The following is a 14484-nucleotide window of genomic DNA, read 5'->3' on the forward strand; positions in this document are numbered from 1 at the left end:
GGCCTTCTAGAAGGCTACGCTAACGTCGGTGTGCCACACGTCTTTGACTGGATCGCCAGGGAGCGTACTAGCCAGAGCGAGCGAGCTGCATCTGTAGCGAGCTGCATGAACACAATTATAGTTTGTGCAAGATTTTCCCGGGGGGAAACCAGAGTGGATCTAGAACTGGGTGAGCAAGTGCACAGGGAAACACAGCTCAACAACAAAAGGGTGAAGAAAAATAGGGAAATCTTAAAAAGACCGACAGTTTTATAGCCATATAACAGTAATGAAGGGGATGAATGGAGCACTACTGAAAGCCTGGATGTCTTAAATATATGGAGACTTCATTTCGCAGCAGTATCAATCGCACATAATGCTAGCGGCTATATTTGTAAGTTCATTGACCTATTTATTATTTGGTTTCATTCTCAGTCGCTACAAGCCTGTAATGGATTGTCCACTCCAGGTCAGTCATAATGATAGAAAAGGAAAACGAACGACTGAATTTGACCTTTTTTTTTTTTTGTGGACGTCAGCAAATTATAAATAAGGACAGTGACGGTATTTAATATTAATCTCCGTGACGCTTCATGAGAAAACCTGACGTGTGCGAGGCGGGGGCAGAAATTAAAAGTTCCCCCGGAGTTTAAGCGTCACACGCTTCGACGCCGTTCTCGTCTCCAACGCTATTCAAGAGAGATCCGCCTATTTTGACTTGAACCTGTAGGCATTTGAAAAATTGGGTCAGATGTGAAAAATGTCACAGCGGGAATCCGGCGCATCGGCAGAGTGACATTTGTCTGTGGACAAAACCAGGCAGCGGGGGGAAGGGATGGAGAAATGTCACCGAAAATTACAGACGTGTGATCAAATCAACAGATTTTAAAAGGTTCGATACGGAAAGCTTAGAGTGTAAAGGATAGATAACAAATCTCGATAACACTTTTCCGTCACGGTTATTTTTTTCATTCCCCGCAAGATCAATTTACCGCCCTCGTAAGTGTAGAGTGGAAGGCAGAATAATGAGATGTCACGAGTGAGGGCTTCCTCGCTGGCCGAGGTGTGAGAATCCAGCTTCGAGTCACCTTGGCTGCAGGGGAGAAAATTCGGTCTCCTACATGTGACGTTTAAAGGCCAAAAGTGCAAAACGGTTGAAAAAAAAAAAAGCAAGAGAAGAAAATAAAAATCACCCCCCCAAAAAAAAAAAAAAAAAAAATCCTGACTTTCAGCGCAACCCCATCCAACCCAATCCTCTGTATCCTCTTCTTTTAATCAAAATAACAATATTATTTATATTAAAATTAAAATTTCCCTTTGTTGTCAATTCTTACATATTCTTATATATCATTATTCTCCTTCCATGCCCTTATTCAATGGGTTGACGTGCACGGAAACAAATGTACACGCACTGTACTTGTACTTGTTTATCTATCTGTCTGTTTCTGTTTCGTATGCTTTTAATTTTTTTAATGTTTCAATTGATTTAAAGTTTCCAATAAAGGATTTTAAATATTTTAAGATAAGACAGTAATTTATTGATCCCCATATCACAGCTGCACAACAATAACTATATCAGTAAATATGAAATAGAAGAGATATATAAATAGAAGAAACAAGTGACAACAACAACAGTAGGGATAAAAATAGAAAACAGAATGAAGTGGGGGAAAAACTGTTAATATAATATGACACTGGTTGAAAGTTGCCGATTTTATTACCATATGTACACCATAGCTACGCATACATAAAAAATATGAAGTAGAATATATTGTAATATATGTTGAAATAAAACTTAAATAGATAAAACACAATTATGTGTAAGTAACATTTTTGATTCCAGCTGCCAGAAATGTCAAGTTAACTAAACGCAGCTCGACCGGATGTCAATTAGAATTGCGCACTTCAAAATAAAAGCACGCTACAAACGTAAACTGGTCAGAATGTCGGTAAACCACACAAAAAGTGACCCAAGAACTGGCGTGGGCTCGAAATAAAACGAAGGGGGTGTTTTACGATCTCCGTGGACTTTCGATCACGCAAAAAACAAGTCGAGACAAACTTTTTTTTTTGCTTTGGTAGTTAAACCGGAAGTCACCTGCAAGTGATGTGAGAGGTGACGCTATGGTACATTGACCCAGTTTCCACACTCGTCAAAGAAGGGGGGGGGTGGATGATCGCGCTGTGCGTGGCGTGGCGTGGCGTGGGAGTGGATCCCACACGGACTCCAACGATGCGGGGAAAACCCGCATCATGAATCCCCCCAACGACACCAGAGCTGCGAGAACCGGCGCGGATCACTACATCTTCGCGGTTGGCACGTACAAACTTCTCGCCTTCGCCATCGGGACCATCGGCGTGTTCGGCTTCTGCAACAACGTGGTCGTGATCGTACTTTATTGCAAATTCAAAAGACTGCGGACTCCCACTAATCTGCTGCTGGTCAACATCAGTTTGAGTGATTTTTTAGTCTCCGTCGTCGGGATAAACTTTACATTCGCGTCGTGCGTCAAGGGAAGATGGATTTGGAGCCAAGCGACGTGCGTCTGGGACGGCTTCAGCAACAGCCTTTTCGGTAAGAAATGTCTTAAAAGATATTAAAAAAAAAAAAAAAAACAATAAATCAAGTCATATATTAATTCCCGAGTCATTATCTTATCTTTTAATTGTATTCCTTATTTATTTTTATGCTCATATTTATTGATACTGTCATTGTTGCGCAGCAGTGACTAAAGAATTTCCCCTATCGAGATCAATAAAGTATATCTTATCTTATCTTATCTTATCTTATCTTATCTTATCTTATCTTGTCTTATCTGATCTTATTACAAACTTAACATAAACTATCCTCGATTACACAATGTGGCGTTTTGAATGAGTGCATTTCTTGATCAGGCGGGTTATTTTGCGAAAAGTGTTGGAAAAAAAAGAAGAAAAAAAATATATTTGACAATTCGAGGTGACAGCTGATCCCTCTCCTCCTCCTCCTCCTCCTCCTCCTCCCCACTCTGCGTCTCACCTCACCGTCCCTGCGTGGAATTTGTGAATGGAGATAAGGAGGAGCGTCTCCTCCTCAAGAGCTGCAGTGAGAACGACCTTGAGCTCATCCTGTTATTACAACTGTTTATAAATTGTTTTTTTTTAATATATATATATATAGTATATTATAGAAGCCATCTATCCATGCAGGATATTCTTGCAAGATTTCTGGTTTTGCAATTTAGAGCAGTTGCTGCTGTTGTTCTCCCTGCTGTCTATTTATTCGTGGATGTCTTGCTATGTTCTGTCTCTCTATTAATATTGCTATTCATCTTTATTTTCTTTTTTTATTTTGGACATTATAACTGTTATGCTGCTGTGACAAATGAATTTCTCATGTGGGGATCAATAAAGTTTATCTTATCTTATTTTAATATATACATATATATATATATATACATATATATATATATGTAATATATAGATAGATAGATAGATAGATAGATAGATAGATAGATAGATAGATAGATAGATAGATAGATAGATGTGTGTGTGTGTATTTATATATATACATATATATAAAATATGTATATATAAAAATATTATACATAAAAAATATTATACATATATACATAATATATGTATATATAATATGTATTTTATGTATCTGTGTATATATATACATATATATCTATATATTTATAAAATATGTATATACAAAACATATATACAAAATGTTATATATATATATATAATATGTATATATGAAATAAGATAAGATTAACTTTATATATACTTTATACAGTACTTTATATATATAATTTTTCATTTTATGTTTTCAACCATATTATTTATTAATTTTTTTGATCAGATTTTTATTTTATTTTATTTTAGTTTATTTTATTTTAGTTTATTTTAGTTTATTTAATTTTTAATGTTCACAATTTTGTGCTGCCCCCCAATTGTCCCTGACGGACAAATAAAGTTTTTCTAATTTTGATTCTGATGATGAAAATGAAGAGGGAGACACAGAGATCATTTTCCTCCGATCCAGAAACCTGGGCTTGGAGAAGCTGCAGGTGCTGATACCAAGAGCGATGCTCTGTTGTCGTATCAGAAGTATGTTTCTTTTCCCCAGTGATGCCAAACCACTTTAGAGGTGTTTATTTTCTATTTGTGCCACTGAAACTGCTTTAAAAATCCATTATATCCAAGAAATGTGGGGTTTTGCAGATTCACAGTGTGTGTTGCAGATGCAAACAAAGTCTGGATTTTATAATATCGAGTGATTAGGAAAAAAAATGTTGGATTTTTCATATCAATTATTTACATTTAATGTCAATCAATCGCTTGCAACATAATTGTGTCGTGGTAGTTGTGATTAATTGTCTTGTTTTAAAATCTGAATTGTTTTAAAATTTTCACTAAAAACAGCACATTTTGGGGGTGGTCGACATCCAATTCTATCTTTTCTTTTTTTTTTTTCCAATTTTATTTTTAGAAATCTAAGTTTCAAGTTCAAGTTACTCTGGACATGCAGAGTAATTTACCTGTGATTTTTTTTTTTTTTTTTGCCATGTAGTTGCACACTTATGGGTAGTTACTTGCAAATTTCATGCTTCATTTTTTCAGTTTAGATACTTTTTTAGGTATTTTCCAAATAATTCCTCTCTAGGAGCTCATTTGACGAAGTGTTATCTGTTGCACCAGGTGGGCATATAAGTACAGTATTCTTAAATTAACTTATTTTTCATTATAATCTGCTTTTGTGTTGTTGTTTTGTTTATTTGCCAGTATGTCACAGAGGAGTTCATGGTTGGTAGATAACAATAAATAACCCAGAGCACCTTTTTAATATAGATACACATAACCGCATCTGTTTTTGGTCATTTTCAGATTTTTAATAGTTTTTTTCTTTCAATTTTCCCGAATTTTCTCCCTGCTGTTTATCTAATACATATCTTAGTTTCAAAGTAATCTGTTCTTTTTGTTGGGGGCGATTTGTTGAAGGAATATTGCTAATTGATAGATGGATAGATAAATAGACAAATATAGATACACATATGTGTGTTTATACGTATTTATACACACATGTATTTCCAGAATTTCCTCTCTAATGTTTATTTACTAAATATCTTTTTCAACGTATTGTATGCTTTTAGATAGATAGATAGATAGATAGATAGATAGATAGATAGATAGATAGATAGATAGATAGATAGATAGATAGATAGATATTTATCAATATATATATCGTTTACTTGAATAGATAGATGGATGGGTGGATGAATGGATGGATGGATGGATGGATGGATGGATGGAAGAACAGTTGGATGGATGGATGGATGGATGGATGGATGGATGGATGGATGGATGGATGGATGGAAGAACAGTCGGATGGATGGATGGATGGATGGATGGATGGATGGATGGATGGATGGATGGATGGATGGAAGAACAGTCGGATGGATGGATGGATGGATGGATGGATGGATGGATGGATGGATGGGAGAACAGTCGGATGAATGGATGGATTTCATTGCACTGCATTAGAAATAAGGTACTTACTGCTACTTTGGCCCGTATTCAAAATAAAAGGACAATAAGACCCACATCTTTTACTCCTCAGCTCTTTCATTGCATTGCCTAGCAGAGGATGACACACACACACACACACACACACACACACACACACACACACACACACACACCCCTGTCAGTTCTGTCAGGTATGCTTCGTCCCCACTGACACCAGCTGCGTCACAACGAGAACGCGAAGCGTCTCTCAAGTTAATGAGGGAATGAACGAAAGACGACAGATCCGACGAGGGGCGTCGGAGTGTGTCATCCGATATAAACGTAACGTAAGAGCGCGTATCGCTCCGAACCAACGGCGGACAAACACCTCAAATACAAACGGCGACCGTCAAGTTTAGATCCGGGTTCGAGACGGACCGATTTTCTCGGGTTCCTCGCCGAAATGCGTTTTCGTAGATTCACAGAGAGACGCCTCTTTCTCTCGTCTTTCTCCTCCGTCAGGCATCGTCTCCATCATGACGCTGGCGGCTCTGGCCTACGAGCGCTACATCCGGGTCGTGCACGCCCAGGTGGTGGACTTCCCCTGGGCGTGGAGGGCCATCGCCCACATCTGGCTGTACTCGCTGGCCTGGACGGGGGCTCCGCTGCTGGGGTGGAACCGCTACACCCTGGAGATCCATCGCCTCGGCTGCTCCCTGGACTGGACGTCGAAAGACCCGAATGACGCTTCCTTCATCCTCTTCTTCCTCCTGGCTTGTTTCTTCGTACCCGTGGGCGTCATGATCTACTGCTACGGAAACATCCTCTACGCCGTGCAAATGGTAATGTTCTCGCCTCGGTTCTCCGAGGACTCCGTCAATTATGAATGAGTTGGAATATTCAACAGGATGAACCGCAGCGGCCGCTCAACGGAGGATCGCTCATTATGGTCTTTTAGGCCGGAGTGAGTGATGGAAATTAAAATAAAAAAAAAAAAAACACTTGAAAATGAAGAACCGGGCTTTCGGGTTGGAAAGTAATCACAAAATATATCCATCACATTTGTACTCAGTAGAAGGTGTTAATCACAAAAGGTTTTCTTATACAATCTTATTAAGCCGTGATTCATAAGAAGCAATTGCAAATTGCTTTTTAGCAACTTACACACATGGGAACTCTACAACACTGCCTGTTTAATGTTCTATATTTTTTACGTGATCAAACCGGCAGATATATTGATTTAAGTGTTTCCCAACCGCTGTGCCACAGCACATTAGTGTGCCATGAAGATATTCAGGTGTTTATTTATTATTATTGTTTTTGTTATTCATCAATTATTCATTCAATTATTAATTATGTATATTGTTATTATCATTATATTATAATAATATGGATTTGTTTCTTATGATTATTATTATTTTTATTATGATTATTATTATTATTATTGTTGTTGTTGTTGTTGTTGCTGTATTAACTATTTCTGGGTTTTCTTTATTGTGATTACTATTATTATTATTATTATTATTATGTCTTAATAATATACATTTATTTATTATTTATTTACATTATTATTACTATATTATTTTTTTCCCTTGATATATTTATTATGATTATTATTATTGTTATCATTATATTATTATATCTTATAATTAGTACTATTAGTATGAGTATTAACATTAGAATAAGTATTTTCTTATAAGTAGTAGTAGTAATTATTAATGTATTAATTTATTCAAATAATCCTGAAGAACATTCTGGCCAGATGAAGTCCCAAGAGAAAGAATAACAAGTAAAATTGACAGAGCGGTTGGCTTAAGATGGATTTTATTTATTGATATATTTTATTGATATCTGGGTTGAGATTACCTCGACTTTAAAATCACTGAAATATTGCTCCAGCACTAAAAACTATGTATAGGCCTGTAAAGGTGTATAATTTCTATATTATATCGACTAGTTTGGGGACCACTGATCTAAACCGGGTGTCAAACTCTGGCCCGCGGGCCAAATTTGTCCCGCACTGTATTTATATTTGGCCCGCAAAGCCACACCGAATGACTATTAGAGCTTTACAATGGTAGTAACAACAGAATAGAGAGCTAGAGGCTGTACAGGAATCTGCTATGTTAATGTAACATATTAACAGCTATTCAGATAACTAGAGCGTCAACAACAAATCCTAAAAGTTTACCAAACTCTCACTCACTCCAAATTTGTGAATTTTTCATCTTCGGTGAGCCACTCCGGAGGTCGACGGCGTGTAACTTTTGCTTTTGCTTGGCTGTTTTTTTGGACACGGTTGTCCGTGCTCTGATGCTACGGTTTCGTAGCATGAAGCGCTAACGCCGATAAGTTCCTCCCGTGAAGTCAGTTATACGAGCGTCGCCCGGAAGCGCCTTGTTCAAGCACCCGTTTGTGAACTTGTTCCTCTAGCTTTTAGCCCGCGATTCTCTTTTTTTTTTTTTTTTTTTGCGTTCTTCATTGCGGTTCGAGTATCCTCTGCTTTCGGACGATCCCTCACTTGTTTCTCGATCACTCCACACTTTCTTTCTGCCGCTCGATTTAGCGTGAGCTGCGTATTCCCCTACTTGCGGTTTGTTCTTTGCAGAATAGCGTTTTCCTTTTTTGGAGCATTTGTGTTCAGACTTTCTCAGTTGTCCTTAGACGTTGATGCTTAAATTTTAAATTTCCGTGCTACGGGAGTAATAGGAGTAGCAGATACTGGCACTCGAGCCAAGACCGCACTCTCCCGGTTGTTGCTATGAAAATAACGAACATACTTTACGAAAAAAAAAAGTGCGACTTATAGTCCAAAAAATACAGTACATGTAAATATTCTGAGCAAAGTTGTGCCGCTCTGGGATGTATGTGCGCGATCGTCTTGGTAACGTCGTATCTCCCGGATCTGCCAGCTGCGCTCCATCCAGGACCTCCAGACGCTTCAGATCATCAAGATCGTCCGCTACGAGAAGAAGGTGGCCGTCATGTTTCTGCTCATGATCTCCTGTTTCCTGGTGTGTTGGACGCCGTACGCCGTCGTGTCTATGATGGTGGCCTTCGGCAAGCGGAGCATGGTTTCCCCCGCCGTGGCGGTCATCCCGTCCTTCTTCGCCAAGTCCAGCACCGCCTACAACCCCCTCATTTATGCATTCATGAGCAGAAAGGTTTGTAGTCATTGTCCACTTGTCCCTTTGCTAGAGGAGAACTTAAAAATGGAGGGAGGGTTTGCGGAATTTGGATCCCCGGCTGCTCCTGTGTGCAGGTCCGAGTGTCCTGTTTTACGCCTTGCATGGCAGCGGTGTGTGTGTGTGTGTGTGTGTGTGAGTTTGTGAATGAGTGTGTGATCCAGAACCGCAAAGCACTATATATATAGATATATATATATATCTATATATATCACCAAGTGTCAACCTGCACTTTTTAAACAGTTCAACTGTTTACATCTGTAGTTTTTCCTTCACCTTGCAGGGCCTGTTAATACTATTTACATTTCTTTACACTATTTACATTCGATTGCAGTCATATGCTTACTATTAATTGATTTCATTTTTAATTCTTATCTTACATCACTGTGGACAGGAAAGTAAGAATTTCATTCATGTTGGGATTTAGATGCCAAAACCATAAGATTAAGAATGATTGATCTGAGCCATCATCTTGTTTTCTGTCTTTTAAAAAGTATATATTTGTATAGATACGTACTACATATATTAATATATATATATACATGCACACGCACATACACACACAAAAGTATATATATATTCTAATAAGACTATGTGTGTGTATCTATATAGATATGTATAAATGCATATATGAAAATTTTAAAATATCTTCACCATTTTAAATTAAAAACTAGTCATTTTTTCACAACACAAAAGCTGACCCTTATGATAAAGAGTTGATTTAGGAAAAAAATCACATTTTTGAAAAATGACTTAAGGGAATTATTTTCAGAAGGTGACTATATATAAATATAATATAAATATATATAAATTCTCTCTCTATATATTTTTTTTATAAATATGTATATGTATAAAATATTTATTTTACATACATAAAATATTTTTATATATATATATAGAAATGCACTCCACTTGCACTCCTTCAGTTCATTTCCAAGTCAAAGTCAGTGTTGTTTTTCAAAATAGACACGTTTGAAAGCTCAAAGTGCCCCAACTAATTTATTACTGTTTCTGAAAACACATTTCTTGAAGGTAAAAAAAAAATAAAATAAAAATGGTGTGTAATTACGCTGCATATCATGTGCATATAGGAACATAATTGTGCTTGTCATCCAGTACTCTTGCATTTTGACGGACAGCCTGTGACAGCGACGAAAGATGTTTCGGGTTTTAATCTTCCCTCCGTTTATCCTCCCTCTCGTCGTCTGGCAGTTTCGCCGCTGTTTGCTGCAGCTGCTGTGCTCCAGGCTGTCCTGGATGCAGCAGAGTTTCAAAGAGCGACCCCTGGCCCCGGTCGAGCGCCCCATTCGGCCCATCGTGGTGTCGGGTGCGTGCGGCAGCCGGAACCGGCCCAAAAAAAGGGTGACTTTCAGCTCCTCCTCCATTGTCTTCATCATCACCAGCGACGACTTCCGGCGTCTGGACGTGACCTCCAACGCCGCGGCGTCCGCCAAGGTTAATGTTTTCCAAGTCAGACCACTGTGATTCACAAGGACAGCACTTTGTACCGCGCAGCTCGGTGTGCCTTAGGACCCGATTAGCCAAAACAACTCCTTCTGACCTCCCTCGATGTTTGGCATCAACATACTCATGGACTACATGTAGATATCCAGTACGCACCTTTTTCCAGAAGCTGTTTTATCTAGGAATGAAAGTGTAACATTATTACTTTTATATATATATATATATATATATATTGTATATAGTCTATGTGTGTGTGTGTGTGTGTGTGTGTGCGTGTGTGTGCGAGTACATATATATACATGTATATGTGTGTGAGAGTACATATATACATGGTTATGTGTGTGCTCATTAGCGCAATGTGTGTGTGTGTGTGTTTAATATATATATATATATAATATATATATATCTATTACACAGACATATATACATTTCACATATATATTACACACATATATGTATATATATACATATGTATATACATACATATTTGTGCAATATATATGTGAGTATATATGTGTATATTATATATATATATATATGTATGTATAATATAATAAAATATACATATGTATATTATATATATATACATATATATTACACAAGAATATGTATATATGTATATACATACATATATACACATATATGTATGTTTATATCGATACATATACGTGCGTAATATGTGTATGTGTGTGTGTGTGTGTGTGTGTCTATATATACATATGTATATTTTGGCTGTCAAATGCAAATTTTTTTATTCTGATTAATCACAATTAATTTCGATTAGCTGTATTGCGCATAAAGACTCAGGGTAGAAGGGACACTGTGCGTGCTTTTTTTCAAGCTAAAGAACAGATATAGTGTCCAAATCGAAAATTAAAAATTTAAAAGAAACTTACGACACCATACATTTGAATACAATTAATTTTCCCCAACTAATGTTTGCTTTGCGTTGATGTCGTTTTTTAAGCGGTAAAACTCTTCTCTGCAGTGTGCAAACTATTTTCTCCCAATTCTCCTCCACAAGCTAGCGTTGAAGCAAAAAAATCCCCACCACTAAATAGAAACATTGGGGATTTTGAATCAGTGTGCACCACACATGCATTAATCGTGTTGAAAAATTTAATCTAATTAATCATGCAAATTAATTAATCTCAATTAGTGTTGAGTTTGATCGCCCAAATATATATATATATATATATATATATAGATATCTATACGCGTGTGTTTGTTGATGCAGTTACCACCTAGTGCTATGTTAGAAAATGACTCACACTTATTTGTCGGTAAGACAATTTATAGACCATAATGTGAAAGTGATAACTGTAGGACAATGAGTTTATGGATCTATATGTGATGGCGGATTCGATTTTTTTTTTTTCGCAAGACCAAACTGGTAATATGCCTTAGCCGTGGAGCGTAGCGAAGCTTGAGGATTCAATAAAGAGATCTTATTTAGGCTACCCTGCACGTGTACCTTCTCATTTGTGAATGTCCTGTATAGCGCGGCCAATCCCTGTGAAAGGAGGTTCCGCGGAAATGTAATTAGATAAGCCGAGATGAGATACAGACTATATGAAACTCCAGCTCCGTTCACGACCTCCTGGTCTGTCAGCTATAAATACACTTGATGGATTTCCATCGCCGCCATAAACCTTATACGGCGCAGACATCTGACTGAGGAAGCGACATCCGTGTGCCTAATATAGTTAAAGAATATGGGTGATATTTTATGATAAGGGCGCATTGGTTAACGTCACTGAAGGCAGGGACCGGAGGGTTAATGAATATCACAACTTAAAGGTCAGCGGAAGATAAGTGGGAAGTTATCCTCAAGCAGGAAGTGGCGGGTTCGTTACAACTGATGTTAGAAAGTCAGAAAATACCAGAATTTTGAGGAAACGGGAGAAAATGATTCCCACATGGAATCGAGTTAATCACTGAATAAATAGTATTTAAGGGATTTTAATGGTACATTTACTTTCCCCTCATATCAGCCGTTAAGAACATCTGTAAGCACTATTCACGACATTAATAATGATTTGCTTTATCTTCAGACGCTCCTTAAATTACTAGGCATTTTAGATAACCTTTTGTCATCTCTCTTAACATACCTATATTTAAGATTAAAATATTTAAGATTTAAGATTTAAGATTAAAATATTTATTTCACGGCACTTAATCTCATTGACTTTTTAACAAGACATTATTAAGATTGACAAAATACGTTAGCTTACCGTTAGCTAAAGGGATCCCCAGTTGCAGGGATATTATTATCCTATCTGATCAATATTTGTACCAGCTACATGGAAATGATAATAAAATCTATCAACGGGCTTTTGTTTGTATAAAACCCGTAGGCTGATGTTATTTACGTTGCATTACTGTCTGGGTAGCGACGTCACAAGCTTCCCTTCCCTTTTGAATCTGAGAAAAATGTGAGCGGGGGATGGACAGAAGTCAAAATGAACTTTAAAACGAAGACAAACGAAGAAGCGAAGAGGCAAGAATCGGCGAAAGTCGCTGGTGTCTGTGCTAACACAAGAGACAGCATCGACCGCCGAAGGAAGCAAAACCGAGGTACGACATGTCAGGGAAGCCTTGTGATCCCGTGGCTACCCTAATTGGGCCTTCAGAGATCGGAAACCACCAGACGCAGGAACATTGAAGAGGAGGAAGATAACCACAAACGAAAGAACAATGTCATACCGTACGTTGCTGGTGTTCAACAAACACCACATACCGGTACATTTCAGACTCTACAAAACAAAAACCAATGCACCTTAAGGACAAAACACCCGAGTGTAAGATAGACAATGTGGTGTACGCCGTCACTTGCACTGAGGATTGTGACGACGTCCACATTGGAGTGACCAAACAGGAAAGCCACCACTTCAGGACAGGACTCCATGGTCCACCTACACCTGAAGGATAAGGGTCGTTCTTTTGAAGACAGCAAGACAGATGGAGGAGTCAAAGAAGCCATCTTTGAGAAGGGGGGGCCTCAGACCCAACCTTTCACAAACAAATAACGCCAAACCGGCATCAGGCAAGACAGATTTGCACAACCCGGCACATCTGCACCCTCCAAACAACCAGGAAGGACCAACAAGAAGCAGTCCCCAAAAACGTCCATATGAGCATCAGCTCATGGGATCCAACAGGTTTCACTTGTGTAGCTTTAGCAATTCACATTCCAATCCAGGTAATCCCATCAAGTTGCGCTTTTTTTCCAACGAACGCATAACAGCATAACAGGTTCACGGCTGGTGAGGCACTGATGTCGTCGCAGTCAGATTTACAAACATATGAACCCTACAGAGTAGCTTATTCACCATTTTATAGGCAGCAGTTGGCGTGTTTTGTTTAAAATATATCAGCATTCTTTACATATACAAACTGTTGCATAGAAAAAAACACATGTAAAAAAAAAAGACGTTATCATCTCTTACCTTTACTTATATATGAAGTCCATGCCCCGCTCCTTCTGAAGAATAGCATCCATAACTTGCTTGTAGAAGTCTTCCTTATCTTTCTTCTGTTTTAAAAGTCTCTCTGTCTCAGTCGTCCTTGATCGGTCCTGATCCGACTTTATGTTTTGAGTCTTTTCGGTGCAGAGAATGAGCGCTTCGCCGACACTGTCGTAGCCAGAACGGTGACCGCTGGCTGGAGCAACTTTGTCGCCTCGGGAACAGTTTGGATGAGATCCTTCTGGGCTAAAAAGTTGAGAAGCTGCCCAGGAGATTTACATCCATCCCTCACCATTTGTGAGCGAAAAAGCCCGATGTGATCGGCAAAAAAATAGCTAGATGGCTGCGCTTGACTTGCAAACTGTTTACAGTAGCTTGCTATTGCTAATTCTATTATTCTGCAGCCTAGTAAGAAGGATCCCTGAGATCAGTGGCGCCCCTTAGCATGAGGCACCGTCACTGCGTGCCTCAATTAATGTCTCTTCGCGGTCGTATTATGATTACGAGAAACACAAAAAACATTATACACATCAGCTAAACTATGGAAATTTAGTTCATATATTAAAAGTGTTTTGTTAATAGGGACATCCACAGAGACAGCAATATGGTCTGAGTGCATAGCATGCTAGCACAGTTAGCATAAACATTGTGCAATCCATCGTGGGCTCAGCTGGTTGCCGTGTCACCGCACGTCTCTTCTTCATATTTGAACGGTAATTTTTTTTTCTGCAATTTTGAAAAAAATTGCTACAAATGGTGAAGTGACGTGGAAAATAATTTTTATAGTACAAATCACTAAATAAATATAATTTTTTTTTTTTCGTTTTGCATTTGATTCTTTCCATGATGACAGGTGAGGCCCGGCCTCCCCTGCCTCTACTGACTGCACGTCA

The 14484-nt window shown here is 38.2% G+C and overlaps 1 protein-coding gene and 1 long non-coding RNA gene across 2 annotated transcripts; one reads left to right on the top strand and one right to left on the bottom strand.

Annotated features, from left to right (window-relative positions):
• The first annotated feature begins 2149 nt into the window (after nucleotides 1-2149).
• Nucleotides 2150-10380, top strand: opn3 (opsin 3). Its single transcript, XM_086164324.1, has 4 exons — nucleotides 2150-2554; nucleotides 5998-6317; nucleotides 8388-8639; nucleotides 9873-10380. The coding sequence occupies exons 1-4, from the start codon at nucleotides 2233-2235 to the stop codon at nucleotides 10143-10145; spliced, it is 1167 nt and encodes a 388-aa protein (XP_086020450.1). The 5' UTR covers nucleotides 2150-2232; the 3' UTR covers nucleotides 10146-10380.
• Nucleotides 9857-13759, bottom strand: LOC147236143 (uncharacterized). Its single transcript, XR_015107447.1, has 3 exons — nucleotides 13574-13759; nucleotides 10281-10302; nucleotides 9857-10139 (listed from the first exon to the last, which is right to left on the bottom strand). It is a non-coding gene; the product is annotated as an uncharacterized LOC147236143 (long non-coding RNA).
• Between the last annotated feature and the right edge of the window lie 725 nt (nucleotides 13760-14484).

The sequence above is a fragment of the Fistularia commersonii genome, chromosome 2, assembly GCF_037954325.1.
Source record: "Fistularia commersonii isolate RoL2024-O1a breed Wild chromosome 2, RoL_Fcom_v1.0, whole genome shotgun sequence".
In the NCBI taxonomy this organism is placed as follows: Eukaryota; Metazoa; Chordata; class Actinopteri; order Syngnathiformes; family Fistulariidae; genus Fistularia; species Fistularia commersonii.

Bases quoted from the DNA above. Each gene is read 5' to 3' on its own strand.
- opn3 (XM_086164324.1), top strand. From the start codon at position 2,233: ATGAATCCCCCCAACGACACCAGAGCTGCGAGAACCGGCGCGGATCAC. The intron at 2,555-5,997 runs GTAAGAAATGTC...CTCCTCCGTCAG, and splicing joins CTTCAGCAACAGCCTTTTCG to GCATCGTCTCCATCATGACG. The intron at 8,640-9,872 runs GTTTGTAGTCAT...GTCGTCTGGCAG, and splicing joins ATGCATTCATGAGCAGAAAG to TTTCGCCGCTGTTTGCTGCA.